This window comes from Pristiophorus japonicus, chromosome 17 (assembly GCF_044704955.1).
Source record: "Pristiophorus japonicus isolate sPriJap1 chromosome 17, sPriJap1.hap1, whole genome shotgun sequence".
Taxonomy (NCBI): Eukaryota; Metazoa; Chordata; class Chondrichthyes; family Pristiophoridae; genus Pristiophorus; species Pristiophorus japonicus.
In genome coordinates, this window is record NC_091993.1 from 10,242,848 (window position 1) to 10,263,808 (window position 20,961).

General features: G+C 41.4%; 1 protein-coding gene across 11 annotated transcripts in view; it reads right to left on the bottom strand.

Moving 5' to 3' along the window:
* The window catches only part of LOC139227533 (zinc finger protein 280D-like), a 110,298-nt gene that overhangs the window by 19,648 nt on the left and 69,689 nt on the right, over positions 1 to 20,961 (bottom strand). For all 11 annotated transcript variants that reach the window (XM_070858342.1, XM_070858346.1, XM_070858343.1 and 8 more), the window contains 4 exons: positions 11,903 to 12,060; positions 6,362 to 6,462; positions 6,117 to 6,263; positions 3,880 to 4,014 (listed from right to left, as the gene is read on the bottom strand). In XM_070858342.1, coding sequence (XP_070714443.1) covers positions 3,880 to 4,014; positions 6,117 to 6,263; positions 6,362 to 6,462; positions 11,903 to 12,060 — 541 coding nt within the window. The remainder of the gene's footprint in view (positions 1 to 3,879; positions 4,015 to 6,116; positions 6,264 to 6,361; positions 6,463 to 11,902; positions 12,061 to 20,961) is intronic.

Consider the following 20,961-nt stretch of genomic DNA (forward strand, 5'->3'; position numbering starts at 1 on the left):
GGTCAGTGCTTCAATACTGGGGATGTTAGCCTGGTCGAGGACACTGATGTTGGTGCGCCTGCCCTCCCAGGGGATTTGCAGGATCTTGCGGAGACATCGTTGGTGATATATCTCCAGCAACTTGAGGTGCCTTCTGTACATCGTCCAAGCCTCAGACCCATACAGGAGGACGGGAATTACTACAGCCCTGTAAACCATGAGTTTGGTGGTAGATTTGAGGGCCTGGTCTTCAAATACTTTTTTCCGCAGGCGGCCGAAGGCTGCGCTGGCGCACTGGAGGCGATACTGAATCTCCGTATCAATGTCCGCCTTTGTTGATAAGAGGCTCCCGAGATATGGGAAATGGTCCACATTGTCCAGGGCCGCACTGTGGATCTTGATGATTGGAGGGCAGTGCTGTGCGGCGATGACAGGCTGGTGAAGGACCTTTGTCTTACAGATGTTAAGCGTAAGTTCCATGCTTTCATATGCCTCAGTGAATACATTGACTAGAGTTCATAGAGTTCAGCCTCTGAAAGTGCACAAGCGTAGGCATCGTCCGCATACTGCAGCTCAATGACAGAGGTTGGGATGATCTTGGACCTGGCCTGGAGGCGGCGTAGGTTAAACAGCTTCCCACTGGTTCTGTAGTTTAATTCCACTCCAGCGGGGAGCTTGTTGATTGAGGTGGAGCATGGCAGCGAGGAAGATTGAGAAGAGGGTTGGGGCAATGACGCAGCCCTGTTTGACCCCGGTCCGGACGTGGATTGGGTCTGTAATGGATCCATTGGTAAGGATCACGGCCTGCATGTCATCGGCGAAGAATGTTGACAAACTTTTGGGGGCATCCGAAACGGAGGAGGAAGCTCCATAGACCCTTACGGTTGACAGTGTCAAAGGTCTTTGTAAGATCGAAAAAGGCCGTGTATAAGGGCTGGCGCAGCTCCCTGCATTTTTCCTGCAACTGGCGCTGCAAAGATCATGTCTGTTGTGCCCCGAAGGGGACGAAATCCGCCTTGTGATTCTAGCAGGAGCTCCTCGGCCACATGGAGAAGACGATTGAGGAGAACTCGAGTGACAACTTTCCCAGTGGCTGAAAGCAGGGAGATTCCCCTCTGGTTGCCGCAGTCGGACTTGTCCCCCCTTTTAAAAATGGTCACAATCACTGCACCTCTAAGATCTCCCGGCATGCTCTCCTCCCTTCAGATGAGAGAGATGAAGTCATGTATCCGCGCCAACAGCGCCTCTCCGCCATATTTTAGCGCCTCAGCAGGGATTCCATCTGCACCCGTAGCCTTGTTATTCTTAAGCTGTTTTATGGCTTTGCCAACCTCGTGCAACATTGGAGTTTCAATGAGTTGGTGGAGGGTGGCATGCTGTGGGATGGAATCGAGAACACTCGAGTCAAAAGCAGAGTCTTGATTGAGGAGATCTTCAAAGTGCTCCTTCCATCGGGCCCTGACAACCTCGGTTTCCTTGGTGAGTGTTTCCCTGTTCTTGGCCAGGAGTGGGGTGGGGCCTTGGGAGCTTGGACCGTAGGTGGCCTTGACTGCAGTGAAGAATCCTCGCATATCGTGGCCGTCGGCCAGTTGTTGTGTCTCCTGTGCCACCACCTGTTCTTTAGGTCCCGAGCTTTTTGTTGGACCTGAGCCTTGAGCCGTCTGTAATGTTGTTTTGCAGCTCCCGAGTTGGGCTGTTGCTTGAGGCTCAGAAATGCTTTGTTCTTGCGATCTATTAGTTCTTCGATCTCTTGATCATTTTCATCAAACCAGTCCTGATGTTTTCTGGTTGAGTGACCAAATGTCTCTTCACAGGCACTAGTTATAGAGGTCTGGAGGGCAGACCAAGCGCTATGTGGATTCAGCATCTTAGGGTCATGAAGGCACGCCAGATTGGCTGTGAGGCGCTGGCTGTTTAGGGCTCTCTTAGCTGGGTCTCTAAGTGTTCCGGCATTAACTTTTATGCGGAACTGCTTCTGTTGTCCCTTCTGCTTTGGGGCAATGTTAATGTTGATGATGGATCGGATTAGGCGTGGTCCGTCCAGCAGTCTTCAGCTCCTGCCATAGCGCGGGTGTTGCGCACATCCTTGTGATCCCTGGCTTGGACGATGACTTAGTCAAGCAGTGTTTGGAGCGAGGGTGTTGCCACGATGCCTTGTATTTGTCCCTCTGGCGGAACAGCTTGTTGGTAATGAGGAGTTCATGTTCTAGACATTTTGTCAGGAGTAGGGTACCGCTGGAATTGGCTTTCCCTACCCCCCTCTCTGCCAATCACGCCTCCCCAGAGGGCTGTGTCTTTACCAACACTGGCATTAAAATCACCCAGGAGGATCAATTTGTCGCCCGTGGGGACATGGGACAAGGATGTCGCGAGGTTGGAGTAAAAACCCTCTCTAGCCTCATCTGTTGCATCGAGTGTGGGAGCGAATGCATTGATAACTGTGGCACATTGGTTCCGAGATAGGGTGATATGGAGAGTCATGAGGCGTTCGTTGACCCCACACAGGGAGTCTTTGAGGCGGTCGACCAGCTCATTCTTGACAGCAAAGCCGACTCCATGAAAGTGCCGTTCTGCCTCTGGTTTCCCTTTCCAGAAGAAGGTGTAACCTCCAACATGTTCCTTCAACTGGCCTTCCCCTGCACTTCGGGTCCTGAGGGAATGATCAGCCATGATATTGAATGGTGGTGCAAACTCGAAGGGCCGAATGGCCTACTCCTGCACCTATTTTCTATGTTTCTATGTCTCGCTTAGGGCGGCGATATCAATGTCAAAACGTCTCGAGTTCCCGGGCAACTATGGCGGTGCGGCGTTCTGGCCTTTTGCTGTTGGGATTGTCCATGAGGGGTCCTGACGTTCCAGATCCAGAACTTCATACTGACAGAGTGGAAGATGCCTGTGCGTGAGTTCTTTTAATGTGGGGTGGCCACTGCACACCGCAACCACACGGGCTTAGCTGAACAAGGTCTTGATCCAGTGGCAAGAGGGTCCAAGACAACTGGAGACCAGGCACAGCTCGATAAGCCTAATTGCCTACGGCGAAGTGTTGGCCGCAAACTCGGCGCCGGGTAGCGCTATTGATGGTAGATGGCCCGAGGCTAGGTTGGGGGCAGGCATTAGGAAGGTGACTTCCAAAGTTATTTTAAAAGATTAAAAGTTGATAAAGGTTCCCAATTTATTTCAAAAGTTTCTAAGATTTGTTAAAACGTTTTAAGAAGTTTCTAAGAATTGTTAATAATCTAAGATGTAAGTCAATAATAGATTATAAAAGTTTCCCCAATTTAAAAAGTTTCTAAAAGTTGTTAAAAGTCAAAGATGTAAGTTAATAATAGATGTTTAAAAGTATTTCGGTTGAGAGTCTAAAATGTAAGTTTTAAAAGTTCTCCTAAATTGTTTAAAAAGTTTAAAAGTTGGCTAAAAGTTAAAAAATTCATTAAAAGTTGGTTGGGAGTATGAGACAACGCCACGCCTCGGTCCTTTCAGCTGGTTCGGCACTGGCCACGGAGTCCCTTTGGCGGATTGAACGCCGGCCTTGGAGTCCCTTTGGCCGGCCCCACGTCCTCGAGTCCCTTTGGCAGGTCGTCCCGGAGTCCCATCGGCCGGCCACACGCCCTCCGAATTCGGTGCTCCTCCCGGGCCGGGTGGCCGTGGACTGAGCGCTTCTCCCGGGCCAGGTGGTTGGCTGGCTGGAAGATGCTTGCTATACATTACAATTAAGTGACTGCACTAGTAATCTATCTTCCACGTCTTTACACATTATAAGACAATGACATCTTTTAAATTCAAAATTGAATGCTGCATTGAAATCAGCTAACAAGCTACCAAATAATGAAATATTAAACAGCTGTTACATACTGTACTAACACTTTCAGAAAATGCATATAAAAAGTATAGCAACCCTACCTTTGTTCCAGGAGGTAGACCTTCTAACTGCATAGGTTTTCGAAATGTCCTATGGTGCTGAGTCTTATGATCCACTTTTTCTTTACAGGTCAAGAATTGAAGTTTACACTTGCTGCAGCGGTAAACTCCTTTTTTCTGGATAAGCAATTAAAATTTTGAATACATTTTTTGAACTTGTAATAATAATGGGCTATAATTTGAAAGGAGAAAATAACAGGATTGCGGTGGGGGATGCTTTTAATCTAAAATATGTACTTGCTTATGTGTTTCACATCCTTACTTTGAACAAAACATCATTTCATCTACATCTCTTAAACAGCACCATTCCCAGTCCAAGAGGTTTAGCAAGCCACTTGCTCACAGAACAAAAAACGATGTAAAGAAGTGCCAGATCTTGATTCTGTGATTCACTGACAGTGGATTGCAATTCCACATAAGTTGAGTTCGCAGCTGCTCAGTTCTATCCTATCACTTCATGGTGATACAATACAACGAGCAGCTGTGAATACACCATAGCGTTTAAAGAGTTTCCTTTTTGAAGTTAAGGTTGTGGGACTCTATCTTACAATGAATGCTTTATCCCCCAATAGGTAAAGAAGAAGAAAAGTACAGAGATGGAATCCTGTTCTTACTCAATTCCACTTGTACATAAATCCACCCACACTCATCCCCTTGACTATGTCAACTTGAGAACTCTTGCCACTGCTGAGAACACAATCTTCAAAAAAGCCATCTCTGATCACTTCTTTGTTTCCCTAGCATCCACACTATCCTGCCTACTACAAATCCGTCTACAAATAGATTTGTTGTCTGATATGTGATCTTTTTCACCATTAACCCTAACCTCTTACTATTAAAACTATTGATACTACCATGGTCAATGATCCTATGGATTTTTTGTAACTTCTACATTACTGTATCCTCCAAATATTCCACTTGGCTGAGTCTATCACAATTTGCTACCACCAATAATTTTTTCCAAGCATGTCAAAACTGTGGAACTCTTAACTTCCCTCTGGTGTTCCTTCTACAATGATCAGACTTTTAAAACCGAAACCTGGCATCATTTAATAACCATTTCCCAATTTCTCTCATTTTTTTCTTCTTTTCAACCTAGATCGTGCTCTATCCTTTGGGCCTTGGTGTTTCATCTTGGTTTAAAAGAAACTCAATGAAATTATTTCCCCGCTAAATGAGGAACTGAAAAACACAATTCACATGGGGAGAAAAAGCTTAATGATATGTGTGCACTGGCTGCCCTCCACCCTTCCATCTGACTGAAATAATTGTGCTCATCAAATATAGCTTTGGAGAAAAAAACATCGTTTTATTACTTTATATTCTCTCCTGCACAGATAGTTCAGGTCACAGAATTTTGAGAAAATGTTTAATCTACAAATAGCGATTATAATAAAATACAGTTGTCCCTGACTAAAAGGTTGCTCAATGTAGAACACATTACTTATGACTCCCGATCAGAGACGCCACATGATATTCCATCTATTCAGCAGGATCTTTATTCTTACATGCTTTGTGCATCCTTCCAAAGATTTCCTTATAGAGAAACTGTGGTGGTTTACTTAAATTTTTTATTCTCATTAGCATTCAATTTATTAGTCAGTACAACTTAAATATTAAAATTGTTTTGTTTTTCCCCCCCGATTCTGATTTGGTCTTCAAACAATAAACAAGCAGCATTCATTAAAGCTTTGTGTGTGGTCAAGCTACTACTATCTACTTCTCAATGATGCCAAGTTATGAAGCCTAATCAATTCAAGGAAAGTAGATAACTGAACACAGTAGTCTATAAGTGGGTTTCTGGTTATGCTGACTGTTCAAGTTGTTCAGCTATGAGCCACAAATAGATTTCTCCACTGACAATGATAAACTGAGATGTTCAATACACCCAACAACAAATGTCAAAAACAACAATAATGCTGTAATTGATTACTGACCTACTTTTTCTCTATGGTAAGTGCAAGTCCTCCACCCGTTTCTCATGCATTTCAAAATCTAATGAAAATAGTGTTTTTTTTCTGAGCTAATTCACTCAACTGACCCATTCACTAGTCATATTTTTCCAAATAGTCAGCAAGCCAATTGTACATGTTAAAATAATTACTGTAATTTTCAATGATCAATTCTCAGTAAATATCCAGAAATTTAGCAGTATCATTGCAGAAAGCCATTTATAAAATTACAAATGAACTCAACACACATCAATACTAATACTGTACCTGATGCCTCATGTAATGCTGAACATAAGCATTTCCACTTTTAATGACCTTAAGGCAAAAAGGGCAGAGCAACTGCTTGGTATTTTCATGAATGATGCGGAAATGGTTATCAACATCTGAATACACTGACGACCGGTAGTTGCATATCTAAAAGGGAAAAAAAAACAGGGGGGAAAATTGTAATTTTTTTAACGAAAACTTTTTGAACAACAAATCTTTGTTTACGAATAACAATTGAAAATTACCTGACAAACATATGGCATTTCCCCTGGTTTATGATTGTCTTTCATATGCTGTAGAAGTACTTGCTCAGATTCATAGGATAACTCACAAATTTTGCAAATTGCTAGAAAGCAACCAAAGAACAAGGTTACAACAAATTGCACAAGATTTGCTTCTGCATATACGTTACATCCTATAAATATTGAAATATTGTTGTAAATCAAAATAGATCAAAACAGTAGCTTGTGCTACTAAGCTCGGCTGCATGTGTTGCTTAACAATGTGAAAGGAACAAAGTAATTTTTTTTTTTAAGTGTTATCAATGTCTTGCATTTTACTACAAGTTGTATCATTCTTTTCTGCTCCAGCATTTTCGGAATAAAGTTACGGTACTTGACCTCTTTATGTAAAAGAGGAAATTCAGACAAACAGCATCGTTACTCCCATTGAAGCTTAAACTATTCCTGACAAATGGTTTTTACTCCTGGTCTGATTCTGCTTTTTCATATTTGAGGTATATAAAGAGACTTCTTTGCTTTTCAAAAATATTTAGATTTTTTTTAAACTACTGCTCTTTCTTTACAAAATCAAACAATTTGGTCTGAAAATTTTTAGGATTTCAGTATTCCAGATGTATTATGCTTAGATTTGAATACTATTTCCGACATGTTTTTCTGATTATTTGTTTCTCTGATTCGCATTTGATTCCCCATAATTTATTTCTCCAAAACATTTCTTAATGTTTCCTCCATCACTTCACCTTGCAGTTTTAGCTCATTTACTGTGACAAATGGCTTAAATTTTCCCTCATTTATAATCCTCTTCCTTTCACCAATACCCGATTTGCACTAAACTCAGTTAGCTCAATGCAGACATATTTCCCAATGCACGAGGTCAGACTGAGTGGAAGTGTTTATACAGTTTACTCTCTGCAACCAAATTTACATTTTGCAAAACAGTATCACTAAACACATCCTGATGTGCAAGAATAAATTGAGCAGTAGATCCATCATCAGGTTACATAGCACTGCCTCTGAAACCAGTCTCTGCATGACTCTACCCCTGAAATGGGTTTACTTTAGAATAATTAATTCAAACCATAGAAATTACACTATTTATATAGTCAGCTGGAGTTAAAATCTTGGCAGATACTGGTGGATTCCAATCTAACCTCCACTTAGCACTTAATAAAACTGTGTTTATATCTCCATTACAGCTAAGAAATGTATTTACTAACACTTTACGAATCAGTGGCACAATAATTTTATATAAAACCAGGCAGTAGAGTGAACTGGGACACTATTCTTTCACTTCTGGCATCAGGGTCTGAATCTAGCATAGACTGTTGAGATGAAAATCTACCTTCTCTGTTGACTGTAAAGGCCCCACGTGAAAAGAGTTTAGGTAGCGTCAACCAAATTCCCGGTGTGATTGTGCCCATAAAACAAAACTGCCCATTAATTTAGCACAAATCTCACTCAGCATGATATGTGAAAGGAAAATATTCATACTTGGGCAGCAAGTTCAAGATGAAGGAACATTTTTGAAGGACAGCAAAGAAAATTAAATGCTGGCACCAGATGCCCAAGGTGGAGAAGCATTCCACCTCCCAGTATTCACAGGCCTCAACTTTGATAAGGAAAAGTAGCACTAATAAGATTGCTGTGGAGCTTTGTTAAGAATGCCATGTTACAATTAACTTTTGATTTAGTCTTGCTTAAACCACCAGATAAAATAGAAATCAACCCAGTACAAAATAAAGTTTGTGTTAATGACAAATGACAAACAAATTAATATGCTCTACAATGAAGATTATTCAACCCATTCAAGACACCCTCCCCAAAAATGTTCAAGTGACACTAGTTTATGGCAGTTATTTTAGCCAGACAATTTTGCCATCATCGCATTTGCTCCTTTTCACAACAGGAAAAATAACAAAATGTTAAAAAAAAACTAGCTTGCTCCTAAAATTGATTCAAATAATAGTAAAGTGACTTTGAAGACAACACCCAAGGATTGTGCTGTGACAAAAATATATCTGTTTTCTATATCTGTTTCCCACATTACAACAGTGACTGCACTCAAAAAAGTACTGCATTAACTGTAAAGCGCTTTGAGACATCCGGTGGTCGTTATATAAATGTAAGTCTTTCTTTCTATATAATTATTTTAAATGTGGTGTAGGTTGCACTTTTCTCGAATGATGGTTGCATTAAAAAGAAAAAACATCAAATTATACAGCTTTTGGCGACTAATGATAGAAAGAGATAAGTGGGCAAGGATTTAAAGAGACCAGCATGCTTTAGAGTTGTGAGGAAAGCAAAGAATAATTTGAAGAAAAAAACAAGATCAATTTAACATCTGAACTCTATGTACACAGATATTTGTGCCAGGTATGACTTTTTATCTTTACATTTTCTAGCAAATGTAATTGTACAAGAATTATTTGCAAAAATATTGGGCAAAAAGCAAAGATTGAACAATTAAACTGGAACAGTAAGAGAACAAAATATAGGAACATAGAAACAGGAATAGCCATTCAGGCACTCGAGTCTCTTCTGCCATTTAATTAGATTATTGCTGATCTCTAGCTCAACTCCATTTATCCACCTTTGCTCTATATCCCTTGATACCCTTACCTAAGAAAAACTATCGCTTCAAAGACTTGCAGTGCATTTAAGTATTATATTTAATAGTGATTATAATGCTTCTAATTAAAGTGCACTATTGTATCAGATTTAATGCAATGCAACCTCAGGAACCCCAAAGAATCAGTTGGCCACTTTTGGAAAGATTAAAATCCAAGTAGAAAGAATAAAGTAAAATAATTCTGCTGTACAGGTAAAGCTGTTTTATGGGAATCACAAAAATAATTATGTGTTCTATTCAGACTGTTTGGAAACTAAAGGAACAAGAGCTGCAGTGGCTCCAATATAAATACAATCATGGTTCCATTTTACTGATGAACAGAACTCTAATTGAAAAGTACAAAATTCTCAGAGGGCTTGACAGGGTAGATGTTGAAAGGCTGTTTCCCTTAGCTGGAGAGTCGAGAACTGGAGGTCATAGTCTTAGGATAAGGAGTTGACCATTTAGGATTGAGATATCGAGAAATGTCTTCAGTCAGTGGGTTGTGAATCTTTGAAATTCTCATCCCCAGATGGCTGTCAATACTGAATCGTTGAGTATATTCAAGATTGTGGTCGATAGATTTTTGGGCACTAAGAGAATGAAAGGATATGAGGATAGGGCAAGAAAGAGTTGATGTTGAAGTTCAGCCGTGATCTTATTGAAAGGTGGAGCAGGCTCAGGGGGCCGTATGGCTGACTCCTGCTGCTATTTCTTGTGTTCTTATGAATTGCTGCTTAAAATAATGATTATTCTAAACTCTACACCATTCCTAAGAGAACTAACAAATTTTCAGGACAATGCACCAGCAAAACAGTTTTTATAAAGATCATAGTGCAATGTAATTGGAAAAGGCTTAGTATATTTTAGTGAAATATTTTTAGTTGAATACTGTATGATCTTTTCATCAGGATCTATTCACATTTCCACCACAATAAGTTACATCTTGGAAATAGTTTCCTACATTATATATTAAATTGAGTGTACTTTGCCCACCGCCAAGACTATTTAGAAATACGGTACAGATCACAAAAATACTCAGCAAGTTGTTGGACTGCCCAGCTGACAGTCTCTGTAACAACAACAAGGAAAGCTAGAATTGAGAACCAGTTTTAAAAAAAATATTTTCCCCATTCACCCTTTCCAATTAATCTAATACTAATTTCCACCCCTCCCACAAATAAATAACTCTCAGGTCCCATATAGTTTGAAGTAGTTTATAAAAGTCATTATATTTCTTAGCGAACTTTGCAATCTCCCCCAGCACAAGAAAAACATAGCAATGCATTATAGAATACCTGTACTGGATAAATATTGCTTAAAAAAATTAATTTTCAATTCCATACATGAATTGGCCCAGTCACAAATATTAAACAAAACCGAGCACATCTTAACATTTTATTTGCAACTAAATCCATCGTTTGATGACCCAGATTAAAAGTGTGCTTGCTTTCAGGATGGGGAAATTCAAATAAAATTCTTATTTACCACAGACCTAAAGTAGCAATTAAACACCATTAAAACTGGGCAAGAATTTTAATTCTTCAATGGCGAAACTGGCAAAAATATGACGTTCTCTCAACCAAACCCACTAGTAAGCCTCATAATTAAATCTTGATCTCAGCTCATCAATTTTTGGGGGCAATTTGGAAATGAGGAGAAGAACGAGGTGCCAATATTGTTTATGTCTCTGCTTTTGAAAATAAATTCTCCACAGCTATTCTGAAAGGATGCACATTCCTTTTATAAGTATTGGAGGAAGGAGAGGTGGGGAAGAGAGAGCGAAAGAGTGTTAGAAAGAGAGAATCTTATCCCATAAACCTAGTATTAACAGATTGACAGCAGAGAAATATGCTATTTGATATTAGACTTAAAACAGAGTTCAAATGGCACCTTCCACTTAACATTTGAGCTCACCTAACCTCACAGTGAATTTTATCAGGGAATTATATAGAGACTGGGTCAAGAGTGAAGTGCCTCAGATTAGGAGGAGAAAAACTGGCAGGGCCATCTTATTCTGCAGAACTGTGTCAACTAATCATGTAGTGCAGCTCATCCTGCTGGAGAAGGAAACATGGCGAGCCACAAATGTACAGCCTCAAAAGAAAATAAATTAAAAAGCATACTGAAAGAATGCCCTGCAGTACTGCAAAGAAGAATAAAGTGAAAAGCCAATTTAACAAAAGACCACAGAAAGACACCCATTGTATATTTATAAATCCTTTTACTTGAGTGAAGTATTATTCCACTGGATGGTGAAAACATAATTACCGTAGATAATAGACCAGACAAGGCAGAATAATGAAAATTTTGTGGTAACTGGATTATAGCAGTCACTTTCTGAAAAGAAAACTGCTCTTTCATTCAGTGCTGTGCAGGAAAAAAAAATCTGCCATGAAAAGGTAGGATGAATTTATACTGTTCATCCAAACAACATGCAATATCCTGCGAGCAACCTCTACATTTGAGAGAGGCTGGCATAGATTATGCAACTATGAACTAAAATCACAAACAGCTGAGTGAGAGAGAAAGAATTACCACATTCAAGGAAGAACATGGCTCATGTTCAATTAATGGTAATTTCAGCACCATCTGCAGTTACAGATGCCCAGACTCAGACTTGTGAAGGACATGGCAATTCTCCCCCGAACGTGACCACAATGGGTTCTTGTCCAGGGTTTCCTCTAGCTTAAGATTGATGTAGGATTTCACATATAGCAGCCACTTAAGGAAAAACAAGTTTCAAGGCAGGATCTTCGAGACACAGGCAGAAACCTTGTTGTTATTCTTATTCAAGTGTTTTAAACAGAAAGAAGCAATAAATCCTAAAGTGTGAAATATCCTATGCATTTTTATCAAACTCACAATTGGAATGAAGAGGCGCTGTCAAGCAACATTGTCATTTAAAAGCATACAAAAGGCAGCTAAACACTTACTTGTTGACTCATATGGACTGTGCGCAGTTTCAATGTGGCACTGTAGCTGGAAAGGTGTGGGGAATTGCCGATGACAGTGCTGACAGGTGGTGTGGTTTTCCCAGCTTTCACTGCTCTGCTTCTCTAGTTCCATGTGATGCTTCATGTGGTTCATAAACCTAACAATGACGAGGCAGCTACTAAAATACTAATCATCTCCAACGTGCGGCTTTAAACATATTACATGGTGAAATAAACTGTATGTAAGTAAAAACCAGAGAGTAAACCTGATATTGCAAAATGCATAGCATGCTTTTTAAATGTGGTTTTAAACTTTTGAATTTTAACTAAAAAACACAAAATTAAGTCGGCATAATCATTCATTTTATTTTACAATTTATAATCAATCTTTATGTATAAACATTTAAAGTTAAGTTCAGAGACTCCACCCCGATCACAAAGCCTTCCTAAATAAAAAGGTACTAAACAAAGAATTTGGCCATAGTGTTATTACCTTAACTTTGATGGGTGCATGCAGAATTTATCCTATAGTTTATATTTTGAGAGTCACGTGCACAGTGAATGCAGAAAAATGCACATGAACTAAATCTGCTGTGAATAAATGCATTATATGAAGAAAACAAAATTTTAAAGTAACACATAATGCTTCATTTATCCCGATCACTACGGCCCCGATATTTACTGGATTTCCAAGTGGGGAGGGGGAAGGAGTTCTCGTCAGGAAACCCGGCACATTCAACTCCACAGTGTGCGTGTTTTTAAAAAAAAAAACAGGTTCCTTGCCAGGAAGCCAGTCTGATTGACAGGCCTGGCTCCGTTGGGTGGAGCACGATCCAGAATCGGCCGCAGCCCAGGAACAGGCAAGATCTTGCTCATCGGGGTAGAGATCACGAGGGGGGGGGGGGCGGTGGCGGGGTACAGCGTCGATCGTGAGTGGCCGAGAGTGTTTGGGGGGGGGGGGGGGGGGAAGGCTGGTGATCAATGGGGTGGTGTGTCAGTGATCGCGCAGGGTGGAGGGGCAGTGATGTCAGTGATCGTGTGCTGGGGGGGGGAAGGGGAGAACAGGTTTGCTTGGTGGGCTGGGGTGGTGGGGGAGGAATGCTCCTGCTCCTTCTGGCCCACAAGCAGTGCTGGAAAAGCATTTAGCTCTTCCACACGATGATCCTCACTTCCCTTTAGCCGACAGGTTTCCTGAGGTCCGGGAAACCCGGCTGGCCAGTGTTATAGCTGGGAGAGAAAGAAAATCTGAGGCGTGCACCCTCATTAAAATATTTAAATTAGCGACCCACCACCTGGGAGCAGGTTGGTTGCTCGGCCCCTGTACCGCCTTCATTGAAAGTGGAAGTGGGTGGGTTCGAAGCAGGTTAGGTTCGCGATTCAGAGTTTTTACATTTTAACCTCCAAACCAACCTAAACCCACTCATCTTTGGAGGGTTAAAATTACCACTTATATGTCTTTAAAAAATGCTCTTCAAATTATACCATCAATAACTGTCTTTTTCATACAATTACTAATTTAATTTGAATATTTACTGAATTAGATTTTTTTTCAACCAGGCATTTGATATAAATGGAAACTCATGCCCATGCTTTTGACTCTCCAAATTAAGTTACAAAGAAATTCACAAGGGTAAAGTTTCTGTTTGCCTGATACAGAGTGAACATTCTCCACCCACTTAAGGGAACAACTTATTTACCCATATCCTTTGAGCTTACTTTGGCAGGTCACAAGCATAGTGAATCTCAAACGCCACAGGGTACTACAAGTGTTAATCAACTAAAACTACTGCCTCTCAACACAGGGCATTGGTAGACGTCTCAATGCTTGTCCAGCTAGGACACCCCATCAGTTAAGGCCAGTAGCTTTGCGTTAACTACAGCCAGAGTGGGAAGAATGCCAGCCCCATGACAGTCCAGTTTCAATATATTAAGTAGCTTCTAGGTCAACATCAATCTTCGATTTGATCCCAGAGAGTCGGGATAAATGGGTCCTTTTCAGAATGGCAGGCAGTGACTAGTGGAGTGCCACAGGGCTCAGTGCTGGGACCCCAGCTCTTTACAATATACATTAATGATTTGGATGAGGGAATTGAGTGTAGTATCTCCAAGTTTGCAGATGACACTAAGCTGGGTGGCGGTGTGAGCTGTGAGGAGGACGCTAAAAGACTGCAGGGTGACTTGGACAGGTTAGGTGAGTGGGCAAGCGCATGGCAGATGCAGTATAATGTGGATAAATGTGAGATTATCCACTTGGGTGGCAAAAATATGAAGGTAGAATATTATCTGAATGGCGGCAGATTAGGAAAAGGGGAGGTGCAACGAGACCTGGGTGTCATGGTACATCAGTCATTGAAAGTGGGCATGCAGGTACAGCAGGTGGTGAAGAAGGCAAATGGTATGTTGGCCTTCATAGCTAGGGGATTTGAGTATAGGAGCAGGGAGGTCTTACTGCAGTTGTACAGGGCCTTAGTGAGGCCTCACCTGGAACATTGTGTTCAGTTTTGGTCTCCTAATCTGAGGAAGGACGTTCTTGCTATTGAGGGAGTGCAGTGAAGGTTCAGCAGACTGATTCCTGGGATGGCAGGACTGACATATGAGGAGAGACTGGATCGACTGGGCCTGTATTCACTGGAGTTTAGAAGGATGAGAGGGGATCTCATAGAAACATATAAAATTCTGACGGGACTGGACAGTTGAATGGGGAGAAATTACAACATGCTGCGGTGCAGAGGGACCTGGGGGTCCTTGTGCATGAATCCCAAAATGTTAGTTTGCAGGTAATCAGGAAGGCGAATGGAGTGTTGGCCTTCATTGCAAGAGGGATGGAGTACAAAAGCAGGGAGGTCCTGCTGCAACTGTACAGGGTATTGGTGAGGCCGCACCTGGAGTACTGCGTACAGTTTTGGTCACCGTACTTACGGAAGGATATACTAGCTTTGGAGGGGGTACAGAGATGATTCACTAGGCTAATTCCGGAGATGAGGGGGTTACCTTATGATGATAGATTGAGTAGACTGGGTCTTTACTCGTTGGAGTTCAGAAGGATGAGGGGTGATCTTATAGAAACATTTAAAATAATGAAAGGGATAGACAAGATAGAGGCAGAGAGGTTGTTTCCACTCGTCGGGGAGACTAGAACTAGGGGGCACAGCCTCAAAATACGGGGGAGCCAATTTAAAACCGAGTTGAGAAGGAATTTCTTCTCCAAGGGTTGTGAATCTGTGGAATTCTCTGCCCAGGGAAGCAATTGAGGCTAGCTCATTGAATGTATTCAAATCACAGATAGATAAATTTTTAACCAATGAGGGAATTAAGGGTTATGGGGAGCGGGCGGGTAAGTGGAGCTGAGTCCACGGCCAGATCAGCCATGATCTTTTTGAATGGCGGAGCAGGCTCGAGGGACTAGATGGCCTACTCCTGTTCCTAATTCTTATGTTCTTATGTAGGTTAGATGCAGGAACAATGTTCCCGATGTTGGGCAAGTCCAGAACCAGGGAGATAGTCTAAGGATAAGGGGTATGCCATTTAGGACCGAGATGAGGAGAAACTCTTCACTCAGAGAGTTGTTAACCTGTGCAATTCTCTAACGCAGAGAGTTGTTGATGCCAGTTCATTAGATATATTCAAGAGGGAATTAGATATGGCCCTTACGGCTAAAGGGATCAAGGGGTATGGAGAGAAAGCAGGAAAGGGGTACTGAGGTGAATGATCAGCCATGATCTTATTGAATGGTGGTGCAGGCTCGAAGGACCGAATGGCCTACTCCTGCACCTATTTTCTATGTTTCTATGTTAACTGCATCACCAGAAAATAACAATGTTACAAATAGGGATGTACTGGTTTGAGTCACATGCAATATGCACATCTTATTCTACTGCAAGTTTTCAGTGTTAATTAATACATGTTCTTATTTATACAAGAGCAATATACAGTGACTAGCCAATGAGTAATCCTCAATCAATTTCATGTGTGGCGTACACTGCACATTGCCTTGAAGCTCTGTACTGCCGTTGGCGGTTAAACCATGGAACATGGGAGCTGACTTAAAAAAGGCAGTTTTTTTGTAATTGATGCTTTATAGCTTTGGATTGAAAGGATAGGCGAGTAGGTATGATGTTAGTAACTGTGGACACATAACAATTTTCCCAAAAATGGCAGTCATGGTTTTAAATAAATAAACGGCCATAAGCAAATACAGTGAAAATGAGACTGGGGGGGGGTGGGGCGGGGGGTGATAATAGTGTTAGTTCATACTTTATTTATAACTAAAATGAGAGTATGTTCCTACAGAAAATTTACTTTCATATTTATTATTTCTCAGTCATAAAACTCTTTAAAAGTATTCATTAGATTTGAGCTGCTCTCAAGACAAATCACTAGCACTTCTACTTAGGTCTCTGCTTCTAAGTACATCTAATAGCGATTAAAATACCCTCAATTATATGTAGCTTTTGCTTTATTTAAGAAACTCACCTCACCTATTACTACAACTCAGCTCATTTTATCATGCAGGCTGTGCTCTCAACAGCCATGCCCATAATTCAATTTTCACATTTTGCTATTTCAGCTTCCCTTAAAGGATTCTTATTCAGGGCAACTATGACCTTAACTGCCAGCACGTGACTGTGATACAAACGGGTCTGGCTGTTAAAACAGCTTACAGAAGCCTTTTCGCAGCATTTTAAAGTAAAGTTATTCAATCAAAAGAACAGTTGTACTGTATAAACTACCAACTATTTTTCACTGTACATCCCTGAAGGGAATTCCACTGAAATCTGCTGATAATGCCATCAATCTGTACCAAAAAATGGTAATGAAGGCTGTGGAGTATTGTACCATATACTCATGGTGCAGCATAATCACCCTCTAGAGTACTTGCAAGCACACTTGCCAAATTTGGTCTTCTGATGGTGTTTCAGGTTTAATTTCTTTTCAACAGAATTGAAGCTATTGTATTTCTTTGCACTGTAATAGTATATAATGTACTGCAAAAATCACCACACGTGGTAATTGGAGTAAAACTAAAACACATTTTGAATACCTGGGTTCACTCACATATACTATTAATATAATCACTCAGAAAATTAATTTAGCAATTACTTCCATGAATATGAAGAAACCACAGTGCAATATATTTAAAACAGTATTTAACAAAATGTCTCCCTGTGTTTTTCCTCAATCTACATTTCACTCGAGGTGAAGAAGGGGGCCAACGGGTATTCAGGGCTCTCCAATTAACCACACTGTAACTGTCCATTTGGAAGTATTCAATAATGACCCAGGGTAACCCACTTATAGATTCTTCCATCTTATGGGGAAACGCCTCAATTTTACTCAACATTCTGTGATAACAGACAAAATGGGAAAGGTCCCATGTTGAAAATAGTGGGCACAAACCTGTATTCTACCACTACTAGGTTAATGTTAACCATTTGCTACTTATCCTCTTTAATCAGAAGGCGTCCTCAAACATCCAATAGCTATTTACTGTGAAAGTGTATTTAAATTTTATCCAATGCATAACAGGGAAAAAGTTACACATTAAAATGATGAAAGCACTCTCCCTCAAATTTACCCAGTTCCAGAAATCTACTGAAGAAATGCCATGTTTTCCTATAATACAAAATGAATTGTGACCTTTTATAATGGTCTTGACGCAGATAAACAATGTTAATTGACTTCTTCATTTATTTTTAGGGGGCATCTGGGGGGCATGGGGGAGGTGGAGGAGGAAAGTGACAAAACTAAAATACAACAGATAAGAGGGAGATGCACTGAGTTATAATAACCCTTCAATATAGCACCCTCTATGATAACTGCAAAAAATAGCAATAGAGAAAGTAATGTTTTACTAACTAATAATGTGCGTTGATGTACTAAAGAGTGCAGTCAAAAACTGGGCATTATAAAGATGGGGTTAAGCATGCTACTAAAAAGGATATGGCAGTATACATCACGACATTTAGAACGGGTTTCCTTTTGCATTTTTAAAATATGTTTTTGTTGGATAAAAATGTACTACTGTTTTTGCAATGCCAAACTCAAAATTCTAGTTGAAATAAGGACATGATCGATAGACACTAAACACCCCTTCCAACAATAAGTTTTGAGATTTCTTGTAATGTTATGAAGAACAACAACTTGTATTAATATAGGGCCTTTAATGTCCCGGTGCTGCACAGGAGTATTATGAGATAAAAATTTGACACCAGACTGCATAAGTAGAAATTAACGCTGGCGAAAGAGGTAGGTTTTAAGGAGCGTCTTGAAGGAGGAAAGAGAGGTAGAGAGGCGGAGAGTTTTAGATAGGAAGTTCCAGAGCTTGGGGCCTAGGCAACAGAAGGCACGGCCACCAATGGTTGAGCGATTATAATCAGGGGCTCAAGAGGGCAGAATTAGAGGAGCGTGGACATCTTGGGGGGTTGTGGGGCTGGAGAAAATTATGGAGATAGGGAGGGTCGAGGCCATGGAGGGATTTGAAAATAAGGATGAGAATTTTGAAATCTAGGCGTTGCTTAACTGGAAGCCAATGTAGGTCAGCGAGCACAGGGGTGATGGGTGGGCAGGACTTGGTGCAAGTAAGCCACGGGCAGCCAAGTTTTGGATCACCTCTAGTTTACGTAGGGTAGAATGTGGGCGGCCAGCCAGGAGTGCATTGGAATAGTCAAGTCTCGTGGTAACAAAAGCATGCATAAGGGCTTCAGCAGCGGATGAGCCGAGGCAAGGACGGAGATGAGCGATGCTACGGAGGTGGAAATAGGCGGTCTTAATTAAGCTGCGGATATGTGGTCGAAAGCTAATTTCAGGGTCAAATAAGACACCAAGGTTGCGAACAGTCTGGTTCAGCCTCAGACAGAAGTTGGGGAGAGGGTTGGAGTCAGTGGCTAGGGAACGGAGTTTGTGGCGGGGACCGTAAACAATGGTTTCGGTCTTCCCAATAATCAATTGGAGAAAATTTCTGCTCATCCGGAACTGAATGTCGGACAATTTAGATACAATAGAGGGGTCGAGAGAAGTGCTAGTGAAGTAGAACTGGGTGTCATCAGCGTACATGTGGAAACTGACGCTGTGTTTTCGGATGATGTCGCCGAGGGGCAACATGTAGATGAGAAATAGAAGGGGGTCAAGGATAGATCCTTGGGGGACACCAGAGGTAACGATGCGGGTCGGGAAGAGAAACCGTTGCAGGTGATTCTCTGGCTACAATTAGATAGATAAGAATGGAACCAGGTGAGTGCAGTCCCACCCAGCTGGACGACGCTGGAGAGGTGTTGGAGAAGGATAGAGTGGTCAATTGTGTCAAAGGCTGCAGACAAGTCAAGAAGGACGAGGAGGGATAGTTTGCCTTTGTCACAGTCACAAAGGATGCCATTTGTGACTTGGATGAGAGCTGTTTCGGTACTGTGGCAGGCGCGGAAACCGGATTGGAGGGATTCAAACATGGAATTGCGGGAAAGATGGGCACGGATTTGGGAGACGACAACACGTTCAAAGACTTTGGAGGGGAAAGGGAGGTGGGAGAAAAGTAACTGTTTCATGCTGTTGGACCACCTACTCTGCACTGACCACATTGTCAATCTCATTCCTTAGTTTCTTATTTTTATTATAATGTACCTTCTAGCTCAGTCTTCCAGATCTGAGCTTATTTTTCTCTCTCTCAAAAATCACCAAATCAGAAACATCTTGTTGCATTAGCTATTTTCCTTTCACCAGGATTTTCATTTGTTTATTGTAATTAGGATTAAACCTTTTCCTCAAAAGTTATGCTATGCCTGAAAGAATCGGTCACATTCAAGATTTTTCACTATTACCCATGGGTCATTTTCAGTCAACTACAGCAATGGTCCGGATTTTCCATGGCCTATGACGGCATATGTGGCCATAAGTGCCTCGCAGGTTCCGGGTTTACGCATGGACAGATCCTCTGCATCCCCAGGAAATGGACATCTGTTGATGGAGAGTTGGCCTATTTGCCCAACTCCTGCCCAGCGAATGCCCGTAAAACGCCAACGCCTGGTAAAAGCAGGCGCAAGGCCTTTTACCAGTGTAAAGGTGAAAATAAATATTAAAATAAAAATTAAAAAATCATTTTAACATTCATAAACCTGTAAAATAAGTTTATTTTTGGCCCCTTAAAAATGTTTACATTTATTTTTCCAAAATTATTTTTTTGTTTTAAATATTTCATTTAATTCAATATTTTAATTAATTTTAAACATAATGAATTTTTTAATTTCAAGGTTGTATACATGTGTTTTTGGGTGATTCCTATTAAGTTCATGGGGATTTCATACGTAAATGGAATCTCCGTAAGCATAATGAGAATCCCCCTTTCTGATTGGTTGGGCCAGCCCATGTGATCCCAGGGGTGTTTGTGAACCGTCTGTGCCCCTGGTATATGTGGGCCTCTACGCAGGCCTATGCATAGAGGCCCAGGAGCGCGAGTCTCCGTGGATCCAGAACCATCAGGTAGGTGCGTATATTTTTTGTGTTCAGAGGTATCCGCGCGCAGGAAACCTCTGACCGCAAACTCAGGCCCAATGTGATTGCACAGTGTGATTAAAAACACTACATAGATCGGACCTGTCTGTGCCCAAGTCATTTGCTGACAGCCGTAAGAATAAAAACATAGAAAAGCTTCAATCAATCACAAAATGGTGTTAACGTGCATAGCGCAGTCCTGGACTACTATGTGTGCGGGAAGTGTATCCAGCTGCAGCTCCTGATAGACCGCAGTGCGGCACTGGAGCTGCGCATGGATTCACTCTGGAGCATCCGCGATGCTGAGGATGTCGTGAATAGCGCGTTTAGTGAGTTGGTCACTCCGCAGGTAAAGGTTACACAGGCAGATAGGAAGAGCAGTGGAAGAAGGTAGTGCAGGTCATCTCCCTCCTAGACAGATATACCACCTTGGGTACTGTTGGGGGAGATGGCTCATCAGGGGAAGGCAGCAGCAGCCAAGTTCATGGCACCATGGGTGGCTCTGCAGCACAGGAGGGTAGAAAAAAAGAGTGGGAGAGCTATAGTGGTAGGGGATTCTATTGTAAGGGGAATAGATA